Source organism: Podarcis melisellensis (assembly GCF_964234715.1).
Source record: "Podarcis melisellensis genome assembly, chromosome: 12".
Classification (NCBI taxonomy): Eukaryota; Metazoa; Chordata; class Lepidosauria; order Squamata; family Lacertidae; genus Podarcis; species Podarcis melisellensis.
The window spans coordinates 10,858,749-10,883,577 of record NC_138544.1 but is presented as its reverse complement, the minus strand read 5'-3'; the positions used below and the strand labels follow the sequence as shown (position 1 = coordinate 10,883,577).

At 41.7% G+C, this 24,829-nt stretch overlaps 1 protein-coding gene across 4 annotated transcripts in view; it reads left to right on the top strand.

Annotated features, from left to right (window-relative positions):
- Window positions 1-24,215, top strand: part of FBXL2 (F-box and leucine rich repeat protein 2) — a 30,706-nt gene extending 6,491 nt beyond the window's left edge. Inside the window, exons 2-17 of one of the 4 annotated variants that reach the window (XR_014173170.1) lie at window positions 617-678; window positions 2,066-2,120; window positions 4,304-4,378; window positions 5,868-5,962; window positions 7,284-7,352; window positions 7,436-7,531; window positions 7,776-7,902; window positions 8,081-8,155; window positions 10,083-10,213; window positions 13,950-14,010; window positions 15,575-15,619; window positions 15,787-15,843; window positions 17,972-18,184; window positions 18,980-19,090; window positions 20,450-20,611; window positions 24,003-24,215. Coding sequence is in view for 2 of the 4 variants with exons in the window: in XM_081931136.1 (XP_081787262.1) it covers window positions 617-678; window positions 2,066-2,120; window positions 4,304-4,378; window positions 5,868-5,962; window positions 7,284-7,352; window positions 7,436-7,531; window positions 7,776-7,902; window positions 8,081-8,155; window positions 10,083-10,213; window positions 13,950-14,010; window positions 15,575-15,619; window positions 15,787-15,843; window positions 17,972-18,184; window positions 18,980-19,087 (1,269 nt within the window). In the remaining 2 variants the exon portion in view is untranslated. Of the gene's footprint in view, window positions 1-616; window positions 679-2,065; window positions 2,121-4,303; window positions 4,379-5,867; window positions 5,963-7,283; window positions 7,353-7,435; window positions 7,532-7,775; window positions 7,903-8,080; window positions 8,156-10,082; window positions 10,214-13,949; window positions 14,011-15,574; window positions 15,620-15,786; window positions 15,844-17,971; window positions 18,239-18,979; window positions 19,117-20,449; window positions 20,742-21,068; window positions 21,930-24,002 lie in introns of those variants that run through there. The other 3 variants (XR_014173171.1, XM_081931136.1, XM_081931137.1) reach the window with 3 other exon arrangements.
- Window positions 24,216-24,829: the final 614 nt, after the last annotated feature.

Genomic DNA, 24,829 nt, shown 5'->3' with positions numbered 1-24,829 from the left:
CTAGAGTACAACTGAATCTGTAGGGCATCATGATCTAAAGCCGTGGTTCCCAACATGGGGCACACACCTCACAGGGGGGTGATTTGATTGGGGGGGGGCAAGAATGAGTTAGACCAAGTTAATGGCCTTTTAAGTGACACGGGTGGTGCTGTGGGTTACACCACAGAGCCTAGGACTTGTCGATCAGAAGGTTGGCGGTTCGAATCCCCGCGATGGGGTGAGCTCCCGTTGCTCGGTCCCTGCTAGCAGTTTGAAAGCACGTCCAAGTGCAAGTAGATAAATAGGCGGGATACCTTCCGGTGGGAAGGTAAACAGTGTTCCCATGTGCTGCTCTGGTTCACCAGAAGCGGCTTAGTCATGCTGGCCACATGACCGAGAAGCTGTATGCCGGCTCCTTCGGCCAATAAAGCGAGAGAGAGCCGCAACCCCAGAGTCGGTCGCGACTGGACCTAATGGTCAGGGGTCCCTTCACCTTTAAATGGCCTTTTAGGCTTCCTCCATGTGAATAGTTCACTTTTTTAATAAGAATTACATATAACGGGAGGGGCATCAGGATTTTACAGATGCTTAGATGGGGCATCTCAGAATACTGTGGTTTCTTTCTCTTTCTTTTTAGGCACTCTCAAATGATGATGAAGCGCTTATTAACAGAAAATTACCAAAAGAACTCCTTTTAAGGTAATTCTACATTAGAAGTTTATAGTTTTAATGTGATTATTGCTTATAAAATGGATTTCATTGGTTTCAAATTTAAGTTTTATGAAAACTTATAGATGCCTAGTTTTAACTTCATTTGTTGCAAAAATGTGTCAGTTTGAGGATAGCTTTTTAAAAGCGCATTACCAATGCTGCTAGGAAACAATAGCTTTTCCATTGTTGTCAATTTGGAATTTTCTGTGAAAAAATCAAGCTTTAGATAAGTTGGTAAATACAGGATTTTTTTTATTATGGCATGGGAATGGGAGGGAATTTGCATAAGAACTAACAGAGAATTGACTACTCCACTTGGAGTTGATGCTGGATTTCCATTATCTCTTGGCTCACTTCCCCCATACTTTGCCCTTTTAAATTTTAGAGCAACAGTGGAGAGGGGGGAAAGTTCCAATTTTGATGAGAGCAGTGGAAGAAGGGGCTTCTTTCATCCTCCATATACCATTGTTGGCAAGCTGCTATTACCCCTGTAGCAGATAAAATATAGGCATGAAATATGAGTTTCATATTGAGTGTATGAGCTGCTGCAGATATAATGTTCTCTTAACTCTTTCCAAAGTTAAAATCAACTATCCACCATAAACCTCTCCTGAGCGAAATTGCTTTTTGGTTTGCATTTACAGGTACCAGTGACAATTAAAAAAGTTCTATTCCTCTCCTTTGCTTGATACAATCAAGTGGGACTTCTAGACTCTTCTGTGTGGCTTAACTTTGTGCACTGAGTGTGGCAGCTGAGACTTTGATTTTCTTCTTAAGCACACAGAGCAGCATGGTTGGGCAGAAGGGTCCTGAGTTACATAACAATATCTAGTAGGCTATTTCCTAATTATAGTTTTCTTACCCTTAGATTGATGGGAACAGAAAGGTCTCAAAGAGAGTTTATCTAGTAACTTATCTAGAATTGTATGGAATAAATATATATATTGCAGGTATATGATACACCAGGGCTTGTCAACCTGGTCCCTACCTGGTCGCTAGTGGGCATTTCAGGATTCTGGGTGGGTGGTAGGGGGTTCTACAGCACAAGCTGAATCCCTCCATCAAGCACTGGTGGGTGGTAAGGAAATTTTACTATCAAGAAAAATGCATTAGTGGGAGGTAGGTATAAAAAGGTTGACTACCCCTGTGTTACACCTTGCTGTAACATTCTTCAAGCTGTGTAATTGTATGCGCTTAGACTATATGTGAGAAAAGTTATAACTGCCTTTGAAACATCTTTGGTTGGCAGCTTTCAAATACTACCCTGATCTGACTGATCTATATGTTTTTAACTTGAGTTAATATGTTTACAGGAGTATGTTAGACTGGATTGTTGAAGAACAGTTTTACTTCTTTCTTTTTTACTTTTTTATAGAATATTTTCCTTCTTGGATGTAATTACCTTGTGTCGATGCGCACAAGTTTCTAAGGTACTGCTAGGTATTTGCTTTGTAATTTCATTTCTTCTCTAAGTAAAAAAATGAATGTATAATGTACACTTACATTAATTGTCTTTGGAATCTCACTCTTTTCACTGTATAGCAGAAAAAAGAGTGTGCTTGCAAAGCTTGAATGGTCCTTCTTCCTCTTTTACCATGAGGGGGAGTTTGGATCCTTTTTCAATTAACCATTTTTTAGTGTGATGTCTGAATCCTGAACTGTGGTTAACAATGGCAATGGTTTATTGAAGCAAACAAACTTTAAAAGCCACAATATGAAGTTTGTTTGCTTTGGTAAACTGTAGTAAATATCCACAGCCATTTATTTAAAACATAATGCTAAACTGTAATTAACTAAAAATGGAAGCAAAGTTTTCTAGCTGCCTCCTTGCATAAGTGGAGGAGCAAGGGGAGCTGATTAGCCTGAGGCTTATTCAGTACAGTGGTACCTCGGGTTAAGTATTTAATTCGTTCCGGAGGTCCTTACTTAAATGAAACTGTTCTTAACCTGAAGTACCACTTTAGCTAATGGGGCCTCCTGCTGCTGCTGCGCCTCCGGAGCATGATTTCTGTTCTCATCCTGAAGCAAAGTTCTTAACCTGAAGCACTATTTCTGGGTTAGTGGAGACTGTAACCTGAAGCGTATGTAACCTGAGGTACCACTGTAACACCAAACCATAGTTTTTGAACCATATTCCTTACATTTCAGCTTAGTTCTAACATGTATAGATGGGGAAACAATTGATGTGGTGGTAGAATCATCATCATCATCATCATCATCAACATCATTTATGAAAGCTGCAATCCTGTATCCACTTGCCTGGGAGTAAGCCCCATTGAACTTGGGGTTATTTCTGAGTGGACATGGATAGCAGTGCTTTCCAAGCTTCTCATGTTGGTGACACACTTTTTAGACATGCATTATTTTGCAACATGGCAATTCAGTTTTACTAGCAAACTAGAGATGCTCTCCAGAAGTGGAGCGTGTATGCAAGCCTCCTGGGACAGGTGTGTGTGTGCCCAGCCCCCACCCTGCAGCCACCTCCTTGTGCCACCATCCCTGGATCTGAGCTTTGCAAGGCTGCTCCGGGAGGATGGTGTAGGGACACGACAGACATGCATCCTGATCGAACGGCTCATGGTTGCCATGTCCTCCCTGAGCAGCCTTGCAACACTTGGACCTGAGGAGGGCAGCACGAGAAAGTCGTAACCATGCGCAGCCTTTCAACTTGGATTGCAGCCTTGGTGCCTGTTTTTGTGCTGGAAGGAGAAAGCACAGAGTGGTGGTTTTGTTTTGTTTTGCTTGCTACAAACCTGGAAATAAGCTGTCCTTGTTTTCCCCCTCTCTCTTCCCCTGGTGAGGGTTAAATCTAGAGACTGCCCTATTACCATTATCAGGACTCGTTGAGAGAGTTTTTTGGGAGATTTCAATACTAGACACGCCTTCCTATTCTGTTCTAGATGCCCTGGGGAGAAAGAGAAAATTGGCTTTGGGATTTCCTAGGAGTAGTATTGTTGGGGGAGGTTGGTGCATTTGGAGGAAAGATGAGTAAATAATTGCAAAAAAGAGAGAGGATTTGTTGCTGATTTTCAGGGTGTGCCGCTTTGCTGCTTGAGAGGCTTCAGTCGCTTCAACAGAGGGAGAATAGTAATTCTCCTAAGGTAAAAAAAAAAGGCGATCAGCTTGATGTGACACACCTCCACACTGCAGCTGATACACAGTTTGGAAAGCTCTGGTGTATAGGGTCACATTGTTTAACAGCCCTGCAAAATGGCTTGTGTGTATTAGCTCCATATTGTAGTTTAAGCTAAACAGAATAGAGGTTTGTTTAAGGCTTCCTAGTGAGTTCATAACTGAGGTGAAATTATAAATTGGCTCACAAGTTGCACTCCTAGCTATTTTATCATACCAAGTAAGTATTATTTCATCTAACTTTGCATTTAGGTAATATTCTTGCACTCTTACAGGATATTTATCTCTCAAGAAACTGGGCCTTAAAATATTGCTTAAAAAGTAGTTTCCCTCAACTAAGGACCATTTTAAACATGGAAAAATCCTAGTTCTGAATTCTTCATGCTTTCATCATACGTTTTGTGAGTGATGTTTTGAAAAGACATTGGTTATTATGTTGCACATATATAGCAAGCATATATGTGTTCTTTGTTTATTTCAGTCTTGGAATGTGTTGGCCCTGGATGGGAGTAACTGGCAAAGGATAGACCTTTTTAACTTTCAGACAGATGTCGAGGTTTGTAACACTTAACGTTTTTCACTATCATAAAAACAATGTAAAACTGAAACTTTGAAGTACAGATTTGATTTAATTTTACATTGTTATCTAGCATTATTGGTTGAACTTTGATTTGAAAGTAGTTAATTGCTTTTAATTATCTTTTTTTTTAGAGCAACAAGCAACTAAAATCTCATCTGACCCCTTGCCCACTGATTGCACTGTGTCTGGTTTCATTTTCTTACTTTGTTACATTGCAAATAAAGTAAGGGATAATAATGAAAAACTGCTTTTCTGTACATAAAACAAATGGTGGCCAGGCAGCTTTCTCAAAAGGTTGAAAAATAATTTACAGGTTTTACCAGGTGAGGGGATTACACAATGCCTTGAGCTTTCACTGTCTCCTCTTCATAATTCTTTTAAGGCATTCAATTATTATTATTATTTTCTTAAAACAAATATTGCAAACTTTTATTTTGTATTTTCTTAACAGAAATCAATGGAACTTTTTGTAAGAAATGTTTTTCCATATACCACTGAAGCTTAGGACTGCCACCATCATTGTTGCTATAGTTCATCTTTTTCCTCTTTGCACCAGTCACATAGTGAGAGAGAGAGAGACAGAGACAGAGAGACAGACGAAGGGGCTGGATCCCACAGGGCAAGGCAGATCAGAACTAGCAGGACCACAGATAGCTCTGAATGAGTGGCTTGCTCTGACAAATGTTGAGCCCATATTGAGCCTTTTTAAAGCCTCTGCCCTCATACTACCTCTCTTAGGCTCCATCCCATTGTGGATAACATTAGATTCTTAGAGAGGCCAACCCTTTTTAAGATCTTTAAATTCTTTAGTACCCTCTGGCTTGAAGTTGGGTACTGCTTGAATTCATGACCTGCATCATGATGCACTCTGCTGTTATGGGAGATAGATGGACATATTGGATCATTATTATACACTGAGTTTTAAAAGTTTTTGTGTGGTATCTCTCAATTGTTGCAACAGAAAGCACTTCCTAACATTGATCTCAATCCTGCACATACTGTCCAGATTCCAGGTTGTTATGTTTCAGTTAGGTTAACAAAGAACTAAACTTCAGACCTATAGAAATCTAGAATGGGGCATTTCCGTCCTGGCAAAGAGGAAAGGTTGTGGTTTAAATTGGCCCTGATTTAGCAGGTTCTTTATACTTTAGTTGAGCATTTCCAATACTGGAGCCTACATACTTACGTGGTGTGAGATTTCTACCACCATGTAAGTTTTATTTATTTATATTTATTTTTGAAGAAATCTGTGTATGCTAAAAGTGATCATTTTGCCATGTCCACATATGGCTCTTTCCAGTATCCCTGGCAGTTCATTTAAATAGAGTTGGCTTGAGGTCTTCAGCAATAAAAACATTTTTTGTTTTGTTTTTGTCTGTTTTAGACATTATTCTTCCTGGCATGGAGCTCCTCTTGAAAGGCATCTGGTTAGATATGAAGTTGATATTTGTTTCATCTGTTTAAGGGCCGGGTCTTAGAAAATATTTCCAAAAGATGTGGTGGGTTCCTGAGACAACTGAGTCTGAGAGGCTGTCTTGGGGTTGGAGATACTTCTTTAAAGTAAGTAATATTTTAAAAGTTGCTCTTTTTAAATTGCATTACAGTTTTCAGCATCAACCATGATGGAAAGGTGGAGGCTGCAACAAGTGTTTGAGTAGAATGCACAGTACCACATTGACCAACTCTGGATCATGAGTACAACGATACTCATGAAAATGCCAGTGCAGCTGAGCTCTGAACCCAGAATTGGTTAGTCAAAGGGGGAAGGGAGTCTGCAATTGCTGACTGGAACAATCTAGACAGTGAGAGGTGCATTGCCTACAGTATCCCTATAAGTAGCTATTCTGTCACAAGCATTACATCTTGCAGCCACTGACCTGCTACTCACATTTCCTGGCTAGCTGGTTTTGTGACAGTCCCCTGTCTGGAATAAGGTACAATAAACCTGTAGTTCCTGGCTAGAAGCTATCAAAACTCATTTTCCTCACCTGCGGTACCATCACCGGAAAGAATGTAGGGTTGTACAACTTTTGAATGCCAGTGTCTCAGTGGTGTAGAGCCTGCCAGACCCCATCAGTGCAGCACCTGTTAGACAGTGTTGGAAACTCCCAATGTTCTAGGTGCCTTTTGTGACAAGGAATTTCATTAGCAGTTTCTGAGCTTCTGGGCGCAATACTGCACCTAAGAGTTCAGATTAAAACTGCAGAGTGGAAGGAAAAGACTATTTTCTCCCTTCCCACTTTCAGCTACTCTGGAGAAGAGACCCTCTTAAGAATATTAGGGGGGTAGGCAGGGGAAGGACTAGAACATGTGAAAAATGAACATCATAATTTAGCTGCAGTTCATTTATTTACAGTTTTGTACTCTTGTTATAAAAAAGCAAGACATTCCATTGTTGCACCCATAATCTAGGATTAAGGTGCCATTTAGCTCCTAGCTTTCATATCTCAGTTTCTAACACTGCCATTAGAACTGTCTGGCAACAAGGTTGTGAATGGGATGTTAAAAACCTGGTCATGTGCATTTTAAGTCCTTTTCTCTCCAGTCATCATAGGATCAAACTGTAAGTCATTTAAAACAATTCAGAAATTCTTACCGTAATTAACATTTTACTTTAATTGTTTGGGGAATTCCAGAACAGCTGTGCAGAGACACTTTCTCCTTCACATGATGGCATAATAATTAAAGGAATGGATATGAGATTAATAAGTTGCAAATAGTTTTTTAGTGTGAAAGCTCTGACAGAACCTGAATATTATCTCAAACACAGCCAACTGTGTTTTTGATGTATTGTAAATGTTAAGTGCCTGATGGGAAAGTGCATTATTACATAAAAATGTGCTCTACTTATTTGGGCTTTTTAATTTTATTGCTTTTGCAGAACATTTGCACAGAACTGTAGAAACATTGAACATTTGAACCTTAATGGATGCACAAAAATTACTGATAGGTAAGCCAATGGTGTCGGATGGGAAAACTGATGTTTTTAAAAAATTAGTTTGATTCATTTTTACTGCCTCTCTTCCTTTACAGCACTTGCTTTAGCCTTAGCAAATTTTGCCCCAGGCTAAAACATCTGGATCTGACATCTTGTATTTCCATCACAAACAACTCTTTGAGAAGTTTAAGGTAAAGCTTTTTATTATTCAACTTACATTGAAATGATTTAAGTTTATATCTGGAAATCGATATATCTGCCTATTAATAGTATTGCTGGTGTTTAAATCTTTATGACTGTGTGTGGCCTTTCCCTCAAGATTTTGTTCTGTGGTGGCTGGCAGTTACCTTTAATATTTGTTAAGAAGAATTTAATTTGGCTCTGCTGCTATAATAACTACTCAAACACAGTGCTTTGTTTTCTTTCTTGTTGCAGTGAGGGATGCCAAAATCTGGAACTCTTGAATCTTTCCTGGTGTGATCAGATTACAAAAGATGGCATTGAAGCACTGGTGAAAGGGTGCAATGGACTAAAAGCACTATTTCTTAGAGGATGCACACAGGTACAAACCTGCTAAGGTACCAAGTTGAACCCACAAGAGTTAGTTTTATATTGGGGTATCTGACAAAGTTTTTTTTTTTAATAGTAAAGCAGTATTCATTTATTGACATGATATTTTGCCATGCCATACTGCTTATGTCCACTTCTTCTGCCAATTTATTTTTTCTTCATTAATACAGCTGGTAGATGAGGCGCTTCACCACATTGAGACTCATTGCCATGAACTGGTTATCTTAAACTTGCAGTCATGCATGGTAAGTACTTCTCTTTGCACTTTGTAGCTTCTATGATTAGATGGAAAAGGTCATTCTCCTAGGATGAAAACTACAGTGGTACCTTGGTTCTCGAACTTAATCCGTTCTGGGATCCGTTTTGAGAAAAAATTAATGCTAGGCTTCACAGTTTAATATTGAGAATACACATGTACCAAACAAGCTTCTGCCATGTATTCAGAATTTTGAAAATATTGTCATACAGCTAATGTTCAGTTTGTCCTGGTTGTTCCATTTTCTTTTATAAAGTGCCACTTTATGAAAGAAGATATCAAAAATAGGAGCCTAAAGTTATTAGGGCATATCAAAGAAGGGGCAAATAATCAATTCCAAGGTCAGGAATTTGGTGTACATGACATGCCAAAGGTAGGGAACTTGTGACCGTTCGGATGATAAACCATGAACTCGAGCCAGCACAACCAGTAGTCAATAATTATTTGAATTTGGTGAGGGACAAGTACCTGTAATCTTGGTGTTCCCTCTTCTAGCCATGCCTCTCTCCCCTCTACCACCGAGAGAGGCTGTCCTACTATGGTGCCTGCAAGATTTCTTTTCCCTAGACACCTAAATGAAGATCGTAGCAGGTGCTCAGCCAAACAACTCAGTCATGGATCCATTAGAGCCAACACACACAAAAGGGCACATCATAACAATTAACCTTCAGTCTCCCACCAAAGCAGTGATAACTCCTAACAACTTGTGCCACACCATTACTAGGAGCTCCAGAGCAGTTCTCAGCTAGCAGGAAAGAAAGGGAATAATAATAATAATAATAATAATAATAATAATAATAATAATAATAATAATAATTATAATAATAATTTATTATTTATACCCCGCCCATCTGGCTGAGTCTCCCCAGCCACTCTGGGTGGCTCCCAATCAAGTGTTAAAAACAATAAAGCATTAAATATTAAAAACTTCCCTAAACAGGCCTGTCTTCAGATGTCTTTTAGAGATAGGATAGCTGCTTATTTCCTTCACATCTGAAGGAAGGGTGTTCCACAGGGTGGACGCCACTGCCAAGAAGGCCCTCTGTCTGGTTCCCTGTAACCTCACTTCTCGCAATGAGAGAACCGCCAGAAGGCCCTCAGCGCTGGATGTCAATCAATCAATCAATCAATCACCCACCCAGCATGATTGCTGATGGATTTAAAAAATGAGGAGATGTGGAGTGGGGGCCAGGTGGTTCACATTTCCCCTTCTCTATAGCAGCTCACAAAAAAGTCTCATCAGTGCCCTCCCATTGTTTCCCAGCCTTTTTCTTGCTTCCCTAGAATCATGAACTATAGTCAAATCTTGGTTGTCAAACTTAATCCATTCCAGAAGACTGTTAGACTTAAGTGTTCGACAACCAAAAACTGAAAGCAGAAGCCTTAATGCAATAGGGAAATTCAAAATGGAAGCCGTGAAGCACCTTTGGCTTCCAAAAATTGTTCAAAAACCGGAGCAGTTACTTCCAGGTTTTTGGTGTTTGGGAGCCGAAACATTTGAAAACGGACCCGTTCAAGAACCAAGGTTTGACTGTAATAGTGATTTCTTGACATAATTATTGTTTGGCATGTTTGCACGCAAGCTTCTCTTTCTTTTTCTTTTTGGCTGCTAGTATACCTGCTTCCTTCAGCAAAATGCATATTATCAAGGTTGAAAGGAAATCCATCTTTGAAATAGTGCACCAAACTGCAAGATAAAGCACTGTGTTCGAGGAAACTCCTTTCCAGATGACTATAGAGCGGAATTTATAAAAATGTTGACTAGCATGCCCTTGTAGTGAAAATAAATAGTATGGAACAAACTGCATGAGAATTGTTATTGTTAACATTTGTTATTTAATTGTGTAAACTTGATATCTTTTAAGAGAAATTGCCTAACTTCAGATGACAGAACTTTCCACTGTTCTTTGTTACAGCAAATATCGGATGATGGCATAGCAGGTATCTGTAGAGGATGTCACCAACTCCAGTCGCTTTGTGTTTCTGGTTGTACAAACCTTACAGATGCTTCTCTCGTAGCTCTTGGTCTGAACTGTCCAAGATTGAAGTGAGTACTATTCAGTTCACACATTACTGAGTGGTGGTTGTCTCCCTCTGCTTTGAAGTTGCATTCATCGTCATCAGACTAGCAGGTGCCTAATAGTTTTCAGTGACAACTATGATGCAGTCCAATGCGTATTTATCGAAAAGCAAAACAGGAAAATGGGGAAGGGCCCAGATTCAACCCCTGCCATCTCCAGGTGGTGCTGCGAAAAACTCCTGTCTGAAACCTTGGAGATGTTCTGCGAGTCAGTGAGCTAGGTGGACCTGACCCAATGGAAGGCAACTTTCTATATTCCTAAGTAAGTTCCACAGGACTTATTTCCAAGTAAGTATGGCTAGGATCCTCCCCTGTGTGGTTTTAGTATTTTTAAAGTCATATATATTGAAATTTGCATATTCCTGAAAACTAACTGAAAATGTAATCCTGGATTACTGGTAAATTTCTGAGACCTGATTTGATAGAATACTTTTCAGTGTTAACTTAAATGTGCCAAAGGTAGACTGTAGTCTGCAAAAGCTCATGCTACAATAAATCTGCTGGCCTTGAAGGTGCCACAAAACTTTGTTGTTTTGCTGCAATAGACTAACAGAGCCACCCATTTGAAAAAAGTGTGGAATTGCTAATTAGACCACAATATGCAAATAGCAGTTTATTTTTAACCCTTCCCTCATCTTTCTCTGCTTTCTTTGTATATTTTGCCTGGAATGTGTAATTGTGCATTTCCCCAAGATATTCATATAACTAGGAGGAGGATGGGCAAGCAAAACCTTGTTTATTCATCACTAGGGACAATGTGGAAAGAGAACCAAGCTTGCTGCATGGTTGGGGGAACAGCTTTTCTCCTAGAATTATAGCATGGGAAGATAGATTACACTTAATCTTATAGGATAAGCTAATAATTTTTTAAAAGTTGGAAAAATAACACACCTTCCAAAATCGGGAACAGAAAATAAGATGAGTAGCAGTGGTGTTGGTTATGTTCATGAGTCCAGAAGTGTCTGTGGGTGCAGGCATCTAACCACCCCCCCTCAAAAAAAAGTTTTTAAAAAAAGTCATACATTAATCAGTACGGGTATACTTGCAGGCAAAGCCTACTTCCCATTCCTGGCAGAGAATAGCAGAGTCTCCATTAAATGAGACTCTGCAGGGAGCACACACAGATGCATTCCCACCCCACTTGGGTGTAGGAAGGGGATGGTGGACCGCCCCGGGTGCCCTCACTGAGGGGGGGTGACATTCGGCACACCACCCACCCACAACTCCCAAGCCCACCCTGAGCCATCGGGGTAAGGAGGGAACTTTGCCGGCAGCATTCCCCCCTTCCCCCTTCGCTTTGACAGCTTGGGGGAGGCTTGGGAGTCGTGGGTGGGTGGTGCACCAAATGGCCGCCATGGGCGGTTCGCTCCACTCCAGGCACCCAAGCAGCTATCCTGCGCCTGGGAGGGCACCCTCTGTGCCATGCCCTCCTCGGGAGCACGCCCGCCCTGGGCAGCGCAGGTATATGCTCCGCCGCTGACCCCACTCCATTTGGAGGACCTCAAACACATGGGCCTTCTCTCTCCCTCCTGCCCACATAATTTCAGATACTTGCTAGTCTTAAAATAAAAATGATACTTATTGGCAATTCTGTTTATTGTGCATCTCCCTCTTCCTGATATTGTTCCCCTCCCACTTCTTCTTAGGGTCTGTTTGTGGAGGTGAATTTTTCTTTGCAATGTATTTCTGCATTATTTCCCTTAAGGTGAATATAGAAAGGTTGGTGCATTTTATATTTTGTTTTGCAATTTTTATTTCCTGATGGTTATGGCTGCACTTTTCTTCTTTTACTGCTGCTTTTTTCAGTTTTTAAAATTGTCAGTTTTAAACTACTTCAAGGGATGGATCAACAACCGTAACATGCTGGGTGAAAGCCAAAGTTCCTTTTCTAAACTCTCTTTCTTCAGCACATCATCAGTGTAAAATCAAGTTCCAAAACACATCCATAACAAGGTAAAGAGGGTTGTTCTGTTATAAAAACAGACTAATCACTAGGAAACATTGCCACCACCACAATGAGCAACTTCTTCCAGGCTATTTGGGATTCCTTGAAGTTACCCTAGATGTATTCTAGCCTTTCTAGAAACTGGAACCAAGCTATTCTTGTAACAATAGAACCTTTAGCAATAGCGTAAGAGATCAGTGATGTGAATATAGTTTTGAATGATGCTGATTCAGAAACAGAACAGTTGGTATATGCGAGATGGAAAGTGAACGAGCAGCCTATTTCCCATTTAAGGAGAGAAAAGGTAATTGTTTGCTGACTTTACCTAAATAAAAAAGAAGCAAGCTTAAACTACATAATATTCATTGCATCCGATCAGTATTCTTCCAATGCTAGTTAATAAATCACAAATGTACATGGTCTGAATTGGTTGCATTCAAAAAGCTAGCACAAGGTTAGTACAAATGGCACACCAAAATGTAGTACAGTCATACCTCGGGTTAAATATGCTTCAGGTTGAGCGTTTTCAGGTTATGCTCCACGTTCTGTTACTTCGGGGTTTTGCCGCTTGTGCATGTGCAGATGCTCAAAATGGCATCAGGCGCAGAAGCAGCAAATCACAGTCACAGGCTGTGTTCTACTCAGGATACGAACGGGGCTCCGGAACAATCCCATTCATATCCAGAGGTACCACTGTATAGCACTATTGTGGTGTGCTGTTGGACAGCAAACAGTATCAGGAGGCAGCCTGTCAGGTTCTGCATCAAATCATTCAGAAAGTAATTATGTACACCCAAGCTGTATTTTTAGATTTGTATCCTACCCTTTTCCCAAGGAGCTCAGGGTTCATCTGCCCTTTATTCTCTCAAAAACCCTGTAAGGAAGATCAGTTAGAGAGAAGAGAGACGGACCCAGGGCTACCCACTGAACTACTTGTCTGAATAGGAATTTGAAACTGGGTCTCCTAATCTGGTCCTCTTAAGTACAGTACAGTGGTAACTCTAGTTACAGACACGATCCATTCTGGGGTGCCGTTCACACCCTGAAAAGTCTGCAACTAGAGCGGCGCTTCTGTGCAAGTGTGGAGCACGATAGAGTGCTTCTGCGCCTGCGCAAAGCTCGCAGAATGCTTCTGCGCGTGCAGCAAAACCTACACTTCTAGGTTTGCCACTTTCACAAGCTGAAAAGACGCAACATGAACCTAACACAACACGAGGTATGACTGTACATTATGGCATGAAGGATGGTTCATTGCTTGAAAGGAACAAAAATGGATGGAGACATTTCACCTGGCTTATAGCCCTGGGTTGCTTCAGGCCTTCAACAATTTGGAATTCCAAGAAATAGTCTATTCCAGGTCATCAAAACTGTGAATGTGATCAAGAAGGTGTGGCCGAATGTTGGTAATGATGAGAGAATGCTAATAATGACCTCTGTCCATCCACAACCACAAGACATGACAGCTGTCACAGACTTCAGACTTCTTCATCCCCCCACCCGACTCAACTAAAATGTTTTCAGGTCTCAGTCAAGATTTTCAGTTCTTATAGTGTATCAGCCATAGAAACAGGATTTTAGTCATGTTGCAGAACTTGAAATTTGTAGTCTCATTGCCAACAGAGATAATAAAATAATCTAGGATAGTAGATGTATTATTTATTCCTGTTTCCATTGCATAGAATCACATGCTAGGTTCCTGGTGTCATCACAAGGATTTCTTTCTGATTATTCTCAACTGCAGAAATGTTTATTTTTCAGGATTCTGGAGGCTGCAAGGTGTTCCCATCTCACTGATGCTGGTTTTGCACTTCTAGCACGGGTAGGTAAGGTTAATATTATTTAACTTTTTATCCCATACTTCCTCTAAGTATCTTATAGTAGAACTTTTAGCCTCACAACCCTTTGAAGTAGATTAAGTTTCAAAAATGGATGGATATTGTAACTCCATTTCACACAGCCAGATACACCTCTAGTCCTTGTACCACATTGACCTCACATTTTTTAAAAAGTATCTTACACAAGTACATATCTGCATGTGCAAAGATATAAGGAGGAAATCTGTCTGTTTCAGGGAGTTTGACTAGGTAACCCTTGAATTGGTTGTGACCTTGCTTTTGCCCAGCTATGCATGAGGGTCAAGTTCCCTTGTTTTCAGTTCTCAAAAAATCTGATTACAAAATTAATATACATTTTCCAGATTAAGGAGGGGTTGCTTCACTGTATCGCCACCCACTGAGTATTTAGCCTGTTTTGGATAAGAGGAAAAACAAACCACAGTTATTCATATTCAGTACATATGAGTCGTGTATTGTCAAGGGAGCTGACACGTAGCACGCTTTGCAGAGCAGGGAGAGAGAGAGAGAGAGAGAGAGAAAGAAAGAAAGCAACACCAGCTAACTTGAAGTTAGTTGTTTTATTAAGTGATGGGAAGTTTTGCTTCTGCACATGATTAGAATGTTCAGTTCACATTGAGTTCATGAAAACATTGTACCCTGACCTGTTCTTAATGCATAGTTGACCACATCTACGGAACGTGATTGTTATGTTCTTTTAAGTCTCGCTATATCAATCACTAGTAACAGTTTAAGTCTTGCTATATCAATCACTAGTTATAGTTTAATAAGGAGGTTTTCACACCTGTCCAATTCTGTGTTCTCTTTCCCACACTTTAATCTATTGGTGATTAATGATTATATGCAACCCTTGTATTTGTGTTAACCAATCAGCAACAAGCACATATGTGGCAATGCTATAATATTCAATAAAAGGGACTCCCCGAGACATGCTCGGGAGATGCCTCCCATATGACACTTGCCATTCGTCTGTCGTTTATTTCAACCCAACATCTGGTGACCCCGACGTGGTCACCAGAACAGAAAAAAACACGGAAACTCCAGCAGTGTACTCCCCCATAGTAAGCCGTTGCTCAGACTGTCTTGCACCTCCCACTTCACTCCATTCCCTCTGTGTCATGCCCCTCTCTTGTGTCAGCCCCAAGGTACCTTATTTCTCTGCTTGGCTCTCTGCTTTGTTACGTGCTCTGGGATTGGGAGGAGCTGGCAGGCTGGCAGCAGAAACACTGTTGGGGTGGCTTGGCAGGAGTCGCTGTCTTTGCTTTGTGCTGGGGCACCTGCTTGTTGCCCCTTTTTCCTTGTCCTCCAAACTCTCAGTCTAGTACCTCCCAGCTCTTCCCCTCTGGGGTGTGTCTGGTTGTCCACCACTAGGAGCCTGGATCCATCTCCTCTTCCTCTGCGCTTTTTTCCTCATCTAGTTAGCCCATGACATGTCATAAAGTATACACGACATACTGGAAGTTTCTAAAATCTTAAGTTCTCAGTTTAGCCTTGTTTTTAATGGTAGAATGCTTTTTTTCTCACTTTTAGAATTGCCATGAACTAGAAAAGATGGACCTAGAAGAATGTGTTCTGGTGAGACCTATTTGTACAAGGCCTTTGCATCAGATCTAGTAAAAGTATCATTAAAAGATGACACTTCTGTGTCCGTAAAAACTTGCAGACTACAAAAACTACCTGATATGTATTTTTGCCTATCCCTGAGTTTGACACTGTTCTCCATATAATTTCTTTCTTTCTAGATAACAGATAACACATTGATACAACTTTCCATTCATTGCCCTAAACTGCAAGCATTGGTAAGTTCCTGTTTATTTAGTTGTTTTAACACAAATAAATACTTCTTCAGATCAAATGATCCATTTCATCTTGTTGCTAGTTGAAACTGGGAATTAGGAAATTTAAGATTATGTTCATGCAGGGCATTTATATGAACATAATATAAACAAATGATTATATGCCAGCACAGATTCTGCATGTAAAATTTTTGTTTTGGGGTTTTGTGTTTGCCAGTAATGAGACTACATAAAGTACTAACGTATTTCTTGACCTACCTCTGGAAATCAGGGCACTTGAAAATTGATTTTTGAAAATCAGTTTAAAAGGCAAAGCAATCAAATATTCTGTTTCTTTAAAAATAGCCTGGCTTAAAATGGCATTGTATTTAATGCAACATGTTAAAGTCTTCATCATGACCATCAATTAGAATGAGTTTTATGTTGCTTTTTGATGGGGATGGGAAAATGGGATAATATTTCTCACCTCTTGAAATTATTACAAAGGATGTCATCCAAGCGTTTATTATTGTCAGCTTCCTTCTGGGCTCAGGAAATAGCAAGTCCTTGGAAGTACCGTATTTTTCCCTCTATAACACGCAGATTTTTTCTCCTAAAAAGGAAGGGGAAATGTCTGTGTGTGTTATAGAGCGAATGTGTGGTCCCTGGAGCCGAAAAATCAGGCAAAAATCAAATCGCGCTTCACGGAGAAGGGAAACCTGAAAAGAGGAAGCGGCTGCTTTCCTGCATTCTGCCTCAGGGTCTTACTGCCCACCCTTCTCTGTTTCTTTGCTGTGTTTGCTCAAACGGAACAAAGAGCAGGGAAAGCCCCTCCCCTCCAGGCCAGCAGAGGGGAAAGCAGAGTGCGTCTCTGCATGCCGGAGGCGTGCGAGCTGGCTGGCTTGGGTGGGTAGGTGAGGGAAAACTTTTGCCTTCCTTTCCTCCCTCCCGTTATACCCCCCTCCTGCATTCTTAGCCAGCTGCTTCTCTGCACACCCCTCTCGTGCTCCTTGTCCGTTCTGTGTTTTTCCTTCCCTCCCCACTTAAAATGTGGTTAAAAAGCATGGATCCACATGGATCCTCAGGATCTTTGCATTGGGTCACCATCAGATCACATAGCATGCCCATGGCTACAGCCTGTCCCCCAAAAATCACGCACCCACTGTTGCCTGGGGCTGCAATGGTGCAAAAATGTGGTTAAAAAGCATGGATCCACATGGATCCTCAGGATCTTTGCATTGGGTCACCCCAAATTCACCATCAGATCACATAGCATGTCCATGGCTACAGCCTGCCCCCCCAAAATCACGCACCCACTGTTGCCTTGGGCTGCAATGGTGCAAAAACGTGGTTACAAAACATGGATCCTCAGGATCTTTGCATTGGGTCAGCCCAAATTCACCATCAGAGCACATAGCATGTCCATGGCTACAGCCTGCCCCCCCAAAATCACACACCCACTGTTGCCTGGGGTGCAAAAACGTGGTTGCAAAAACGTGTTTACAATGGTGCAAAAACGTGGTTACAAAGCATGGATCCACAGGGATTCTCAGGATTTTTGCATTGGGTCACCCCAAATTCACCATCAGATCACATGTCTGTGGCCACAGCATGAAGCACAAAAATGATACATCCACTGTTTCATTCAGAATGTTTTTTCCCTTGTTTTCCTCCTCTAAAAATGATGTGCGTGTTATGGTCAGGTGCGTGTTATAGAGCGAAAAATACGGTAATAGGATCCAGGAGATTCCATCCTATATCTTATCAGGTTCACTGTTTGAGTGTTCTTGAACTTGCATATAACCAAAAATGCTGAAGCCCAAGTAAATATTGTGTGGGGAGAAAGAAGGACCAGAGGTAAAAACAAGAAGTTTTTGAATGGAAAAAGGGTAGAAAATCCTGTTTTGTTTAGGCTTTCTATTTCACTTCATCTACAAAAAGTTCTCAAGAGCCATGGATAATTCTGCTTTCTTCAGTTGAAGCAGGTCAAAATTTGGGGGGAATAAACAATTCTGTAAGCCCTGTCTCCAACTGAATAAGTGGAGTCACCCATCTCAGAAAAAAATTCCTTTTCCTAAATGAGAGGAGATGGATTTGACCCATTACAGAAATATGCATTAATGAAACATTGCATTTCTCATCTTTGTTACAGAGCTTGTCCCACTGTGAACTGATAACGGATGATGGGATTCTGCATCTGAGCAGCAGCACATGTGGACATGAAAGACTCCAAGTACTTGAATTGGACAACTGCCTTCTAATCACAGACGTGACCCTAGAACATCTTGAAAATTGCCACAACTTAGAAAGAATTGAATTATATGACTGTCAGCAAGTCACCCGTGCAGGCATCAAAAGAATAAGAGTACGTACTGCACAACTGTGCTGAGATGCAGAGCCTCAGTGTTGATATATCAAGGTAGCTCCTGGCATGACTTTTAATACACACCAAGACCAGTGTCGTATCATTTAATAAAGTGTCTATTCGTAGGCTCTCATTCAGCAAGAGTGCACAATACTGAACTCAATGCTAAATTTATGCAGAACACCATGCACCTGCAACAGAAGCAGCAAATTCTTTTTCCTTTCTAGAAAGGGATTTGTGGAAAAAATGAGCAGCTTATTTCTTATGTCTCTATCAAGGGTTGGGTGGAATTATTATTATTTATTATTATTATTATTTTCCCTGTCCTTCACCTTAAGTTCCCAGAGTGGGTTACAGAATTTTTTGAAAAGGTGGAAAAACTGCTTTGGTTGCAGCTACACTTTGTTCTCCTGAGAGTTCATAGATAGGATGAAGGCTGGCAGGATCACCTTGATACTGTTGCTGCCGAATTCTAGATATTTGGCTGCTTTTCATTAGCAGTTATTAGCTCTGCAGAGCAAGATTAACAAAAGTGGATTGTTCTGGAAAGAGTTCCAGTAGAAATTCAAGTAATGATTGTTTGCTAAAGGATCCTGGAAATTGGAGTCCCATACTACTGCCTAAGCAGTCTGAACAGGGCTGGCAATTACTAAAGTGGATGTAATTTATTAAGGCAATGCAGAACTGAGGGTTGGGTCCTGTTGGGAGGGGAGGGTTCAGCAGCAAAGCAGATGTTTTACTATATTGGGATGCAAGTTTTATGGTAACTTCTTCAACTTCATTTTTTGCCTACAGGCTCATCTACCAGATGTGAAAGTTCATGCTTACTTTGCTCCAGTAACTCCGCCTCCTTCTGTAGGAGGCACTCGCCAACAACTCTGCCGATGCTGCATTATTCTTTAGCAGGTAACGTGTGGCACTGAAGATGTTGGATGAATGACTGGGAGCAACCATGGTCAAGCTATAAAACAATGTGGTGTTGTTTTTTCCAACCATCCAATTCTGCATTGGTCATAATTCCAGTGCTAATTTACAGGTAAAATATCATGCAGATATGGAACAGTGTTGGCACTTGGATTGACTATTCTCCTCTAGCATTTCTGCCATTGCAGTGCCAACGTGTACTAGCTGGTGTGGAGATACGATTGTCAAGTTAGTCAGAACAAAATACCAACAGTAGAACCCTACAGTTAGTTGCACCTCCATGGTTTAAGTATTAAGATCATCGGGGAAAACCTTTAACACATGTAACCAAAAATGTATTTAACTGTTGGCACGGTTGCTCTACAGAACCTGAACAGGCCATGACTTCAAACAAAGGCAAATGTAACCTGTTGAACAAAGCAGCTTCTCTGGAATGGTATGCAGGAAGCTCCCAGAAGATAGTGGCTTATCACACTCCCCAGTGCCCCAGTGTCATGTGATACAGAGTTGAACTTCAGCCTTCATATGACATCAAGCATGGAACAGGTATAGCCACAGCTGCAAAGGAACTTCTCTTTGTTCAACAGAATGTAATTCTAAACAATTGTGTATAGCTGATGCCCCATAAATTGTCCTGGATCTCTGCTCCAGTGCACTGTAAGAAGATTGTGGGCGGGGAGGGGGACGGTTTGAAGGAAAATGTAAGGTTGAAAAGAAAAATGAAATAGACCAAACATATGTAAAAGTTGCCAAATTTTATTCAGCGCTGGGGGGAAAACCTATCTGCCTAGCTAGGAAGACAGGGCCGGTCTGGAGAGTGTGGGACGACTTGTCCCCCAGCAAGGAGAGGAGCCATTCAAGCATAAGGACTGCGGCTCCAGGAGCCTCTGGGGAATAGATTCCCTTCTGAAAGTAGCAGTGCACTCCCTATTGTTCCTTTGCTACCACAGCTTCACCTTTCCCATGCTTAATGCCATATGACATCAGGTGCCCCATGAAAGGTGGGCCATTTGTTCTAGCTCTCTGGTCAAAAGGGGTTCTCTTCATGCCTGCTCCTTCCAGAGTCAGCAGTGTTGAAAAAAGGGGAAAAAAGAACAAAACAAATCTCATGGGAAACAAAAGCAGCTCAAAATTCTATCTGCAAGCTTTTTTATGGGCACTTTTCCACAATGTGTTGAAAGGCTCCCCTCTTTTGGGTATAGGGTCTGAGGCTCCTCTTCCTTCTCTACAGAGGAATCCTTAGGACTCCCCTGGGAAGGAAGAAGAGTGGTCTCACATGGCAGCAGCAAGATGCTTACACCACTTACTCCATTCTGATGATTTTGTGCCTTTTCTTTCTAGGGTATTGTCCCTAGATCTGGAATCATAAGCAGACCTTGACATCCCAGTCATAGTCTAGAGAAGCACCAGATTTTCCAGCTCCAAATTCTTCTTCCAGTGAGGTTCCCTTTCTGGCATTGTTCAGAAAGCTGGTCAGTGCTGATTGATCGACACCCTTGCAAGGTAGGAAGGCTGCAGGAGTAGCAGAAAAGTTTTATTCCTTTCCAGAAAAGACCTTGGACAGGTTCAAATTTCCCTTTGATGATGGCCCAGTAGTAGTGCTATTGTTGGAGGCAGTGGTCCCCTGGGATGGGGATACAGTAGTGCCCCGCAAGACGGAAAACCCGCTAGACGAAAAAGTTTTCCATTTTGGAGGCGCTTCGCAAAACGAATTTCCCTATGGGGTTGCTTCGGAAGACGAAAAAATCTTGCGTCCCCCATGGGTTTTTTTCGCCTTTTTCGCCCTTTTCCTAAGCTGCTAAGCTGCTTATCAGCTGTTCCGGTGATAAGCCGCTTAACAGCTGATCGCTGAAAGCCGCTAGACCGCTGTAGCGCTAATCCGCTAAGCTGTCAATGGGCTTGCTTCGCAAGAAGAAAAAAACGCTAGACGAGAATCGCGGAACGGATTCTTTTCGTCTAGCGAGGCACCACTGTACCTCTTTGAAGGATTAGGCAAGCAATGTTCAGAGCCAGTGTTAAAGACCGGCCAGCAGACTTCCTCCACAGCTTCTATTTTGTCTTGTGCATCCTTCCTTTGGGTGAAGGATCTGTTGGCAGGAGACTGACAATAGGCTACAGTGGTACCTCAGGTTAAGAACTTAATTCATTCTGGAGGTCCATATTTAACCTGAAACTGTTCTTAACCTGAGGTATCACTTTAGCTGCTGCCGCTGCTGCGCAATTTCTGTTCTCACTCTGAAGCAAAGTTCTTAACCCGAGGTACTATTTCTGGGTTAGCTGAGTCTGTAACCTGAAGCGACTGTAACCCAAGGTACCACTGTACACAGAATTCAAATTTGTTTGGTGACCTCTAGCCTTTATAGCAGATACTAGGTTTGTTGGTTTGCCATTTAGACCTCTGAAGCTAACACAATGGACAGACATACAATCTGGTATGTCTTTAAAGGGTCAGTGACTGGGGAGGAGGCCCTAAGGGATGTTTTAATAAAAATATTAGAAAAGGGATGTGCTTCAGAGCGGGATCTCTTTCTTTCCTGGCCATTTCTTGAGAGTCTTGCCTGGACTAGAATAAGACATGTTTTCTGTCTTTATGATGTTCATTTCAGGTGGGGGGATTGCCTTGAGTTATTTAACAAAATTTATATACCACTGAAGAAGACATCACCACTAGATTGAAATATTAAAGTTATCAATAAAAACAGTTTAAAATCCTAGAATGGTCACTAGAAAGGAACAGGTAGATGTCCCTGAGCAGACAGCTTAAGCAGGTCCTATTGTTTTCTTGATGCCTCCTGTATGCCATTATTCAGAATGAAATGTGGGTTACCGTATTTTTCGTCCCATAGGATGCTCCGTCCTATAGGACGCACCTAGTTTTTTTTGGGGGGGGGGGGGAAATAAAGGGGAAAAAAATTTCCTTTATTTCCCCCCAAAAGCTGGTCGGGGAAACTGAACCAGGTTGAGGAACAACAGAATGGCGGCGCTGCGCCTCCCTGCTGTCCCCCGAGCTTGTGGGGCTGGCTGATGTCTGCCCGGCGTGAGGGGTGCTCCGCCCGCCGAGCGGCAGGCTGCTATCCGCAGCATGGGGAGCCCTGCAGGAGCTATTAGATATTAATACATACTAGATATCTCACTCAATACGCAAGCAAGTAATGTTGCACAAACCGTGTAATATATTAGGGAGAATGTGTGGTCCTCCAGATGTTAAGATATTGCAGCTTGTAGCATCCTGACCACTGATCCATGCTGGCTGTGGTTGCTAGAAGTTGGAATTGAAGAACAGGTAGAGAGCTGGTTGTTCCCCATTGCTGTGTTATATGAATGGTACTTGTTTACGTCTCTGGTGCAGCAGTGAGATGTTTTCATTATCAATCTTCTCACTACCATGTCAGGAGGAGAAGCAGTATGCCCAAGCCTGAGGGGTTATTCATATAATGGTAAATCATATACAGTGGTACCTTGGTTTGCAACTGCTTTGGATTACAACCATGTAAAACCCAGAAGTGTGTGTCCCTTTCTTTGGATTACAGTGATACCTCGGGTTAAGAACTTAATTTGTTATGGAGGTCCGTTCTTAACCTGAAGCAGCACTTTAGCTAATGGGGCCTCCCACTGCCGTCGTGCCACCGCTGCATGATTTCTGTTCTCATCCTGAAGCAAAGGTTAAGGTACTATTTCTGGGTTAACGGAGTTTGTAACCTGAAGCGTATGTAACCAGAGGTACCACTCTACAACCCATTTTTTTGGGGAGGCCCCACTGGCGAAAGTGCAACCGGACCTCCAGAAAGTTTACAACCGGACCTCCAGAACAGATTATGGTTGTAAACCAAGGTACCACTGTATTAACATAGACAGTGTATGCCCTGAACTCTATGTTCACAGCACACTGAAAATTAAAGGAATCAATTTATTTCAGCTAAGGGGTAATCAAATTGAGGGGAAAATGTATGATTGGAAATGCACTGCAAGAACTTTACAGCTAGATTATGCATTACATTGATTGCCAACAATGGAAAATGTATTTCTTTTTCTGTTGAGAGGAATATTCTGCAGACCATATCTGTCTGATTTGCTATCTGTCTATGGTAATTTAAGCTGTCACGGGGAAATCTAATCGCTTGTCAAACAAACTTGTTTTGATATGTGTTCAACTCTTAAAAGGTAAAGTGTTTATGAAATTCCAGTTATTAAAAAGGTACTTGCTCCAAGTGAAAAAATTTGGTACACTATTTAAATAAAGGCATCCCTATATAGACTGGTTTCAATCATTCCCCCCGCCCCATGAAAGACAAATTAATGCAAGAGTCAATCTTCTGCCAACAGCATACAGTGGTGCCTCGCAAGACGAAATTAATTCGTTTTGCGAGTTTTTCGTCTTGCGAAGCACGGTTTCCCATAGGAATGCATTGAAAATCAATTAATGCGTTCCTATGGAGACCGCTTGCCAGGCTAGCGGTGCGGAGAAGGGCTTTTCTCCCCACCACAAGCCTTCAGCACAGGTACGGGAACAGAGGGGAAGGCGCACAGCGCTTCTCCTCTGTTCCTGGGGCTTGCGGTGGGAGGAGGGTTTTTCCTCCCCACCGCCAACATTCAGAACAGCATTCTGAATGTTGGCGGTGGGAAGGAAAACCCTCCTCCCACCGCAAGTCTTCAGGACAGCTATCCGAAGGCTGGCGCGGGGAGAAGGTCTCTCCGCCCCACCGCCAGCCTTCGGAGGAGGTCCGAGGACAGTGGGGAAGACGCGCTGCGCTTCCCCACTGTCCCGGAGATTTCCCTATGGGCTTTCGTCTTGCGAAGGAAGCCCATAGGGAAATTCGTTTTGCGAAGCGCCTCCAAAACGGAAAACCCTTTCGTCTAGTGGGTTTTCCGTCTTGCGGGGCACCACTGTACTCAGAACAGTTTTCATACCTGAGTAGCTGAAAATGGGTGGAAAGCTTCTGTCCAAACAAAAATATCTCAGCACTACCTGCACTTCAGTATTGCTTTGCAAGTAAAGAAAGATACAATCATTATTGGAAAATGTTTTTACTGAAATTGAAATGTATACATCTTGTTTAAAAACAAAAAGCAATTTGCTGGTGCCATAATTAAATCCAAGTGAACCAAACTACTGTACAGCTTTTATAATTTAGTGACATTTTTCAGATTCTCCACAGATTAGAAAAATGAGATGATGCATCAAGTCCATTGAAGACACCCGAGTACAACCAAAATAATTTATAGGCAAGAAAAACTCAAAACAATTAAGTATGCTCACAAACTCTACTCTCCTTCCCCATCAGTGCAGAATAGTCCGGGTCATGGGGGGTGGGGAGTAAGCCCTCATCCTACTCTAGGAATGAAACAACATTCTTAACATAAAGACTTAACCTAGGCATAATTATAAATGGGAATGAAATTAAGAACAGTATTTGACATGCTGCTCTTCCCACCTTCAAATATTCACTACATCAGTTAAGATTTTAGCTATCTGATTAAGGGGCAAGCCACCTACCATGACGGAACAACCAGCATTCTCTGTCTGAATCTCCCACAAACCTGTATTAACGCAGAGCAGAAACGTGCACCTGTCCTTGGATTTAAGGACATTTTTGCAGCTCATTCATTAAGTTGTGCAACTGCTAATCAAGTATTTGGTTGTATGGAAGAGGCACTGTAACTATGGTTTTCCACAACAGTCAGAGAAAAAAAGCAACAAACAGTTCACACGTGGGAAGATCC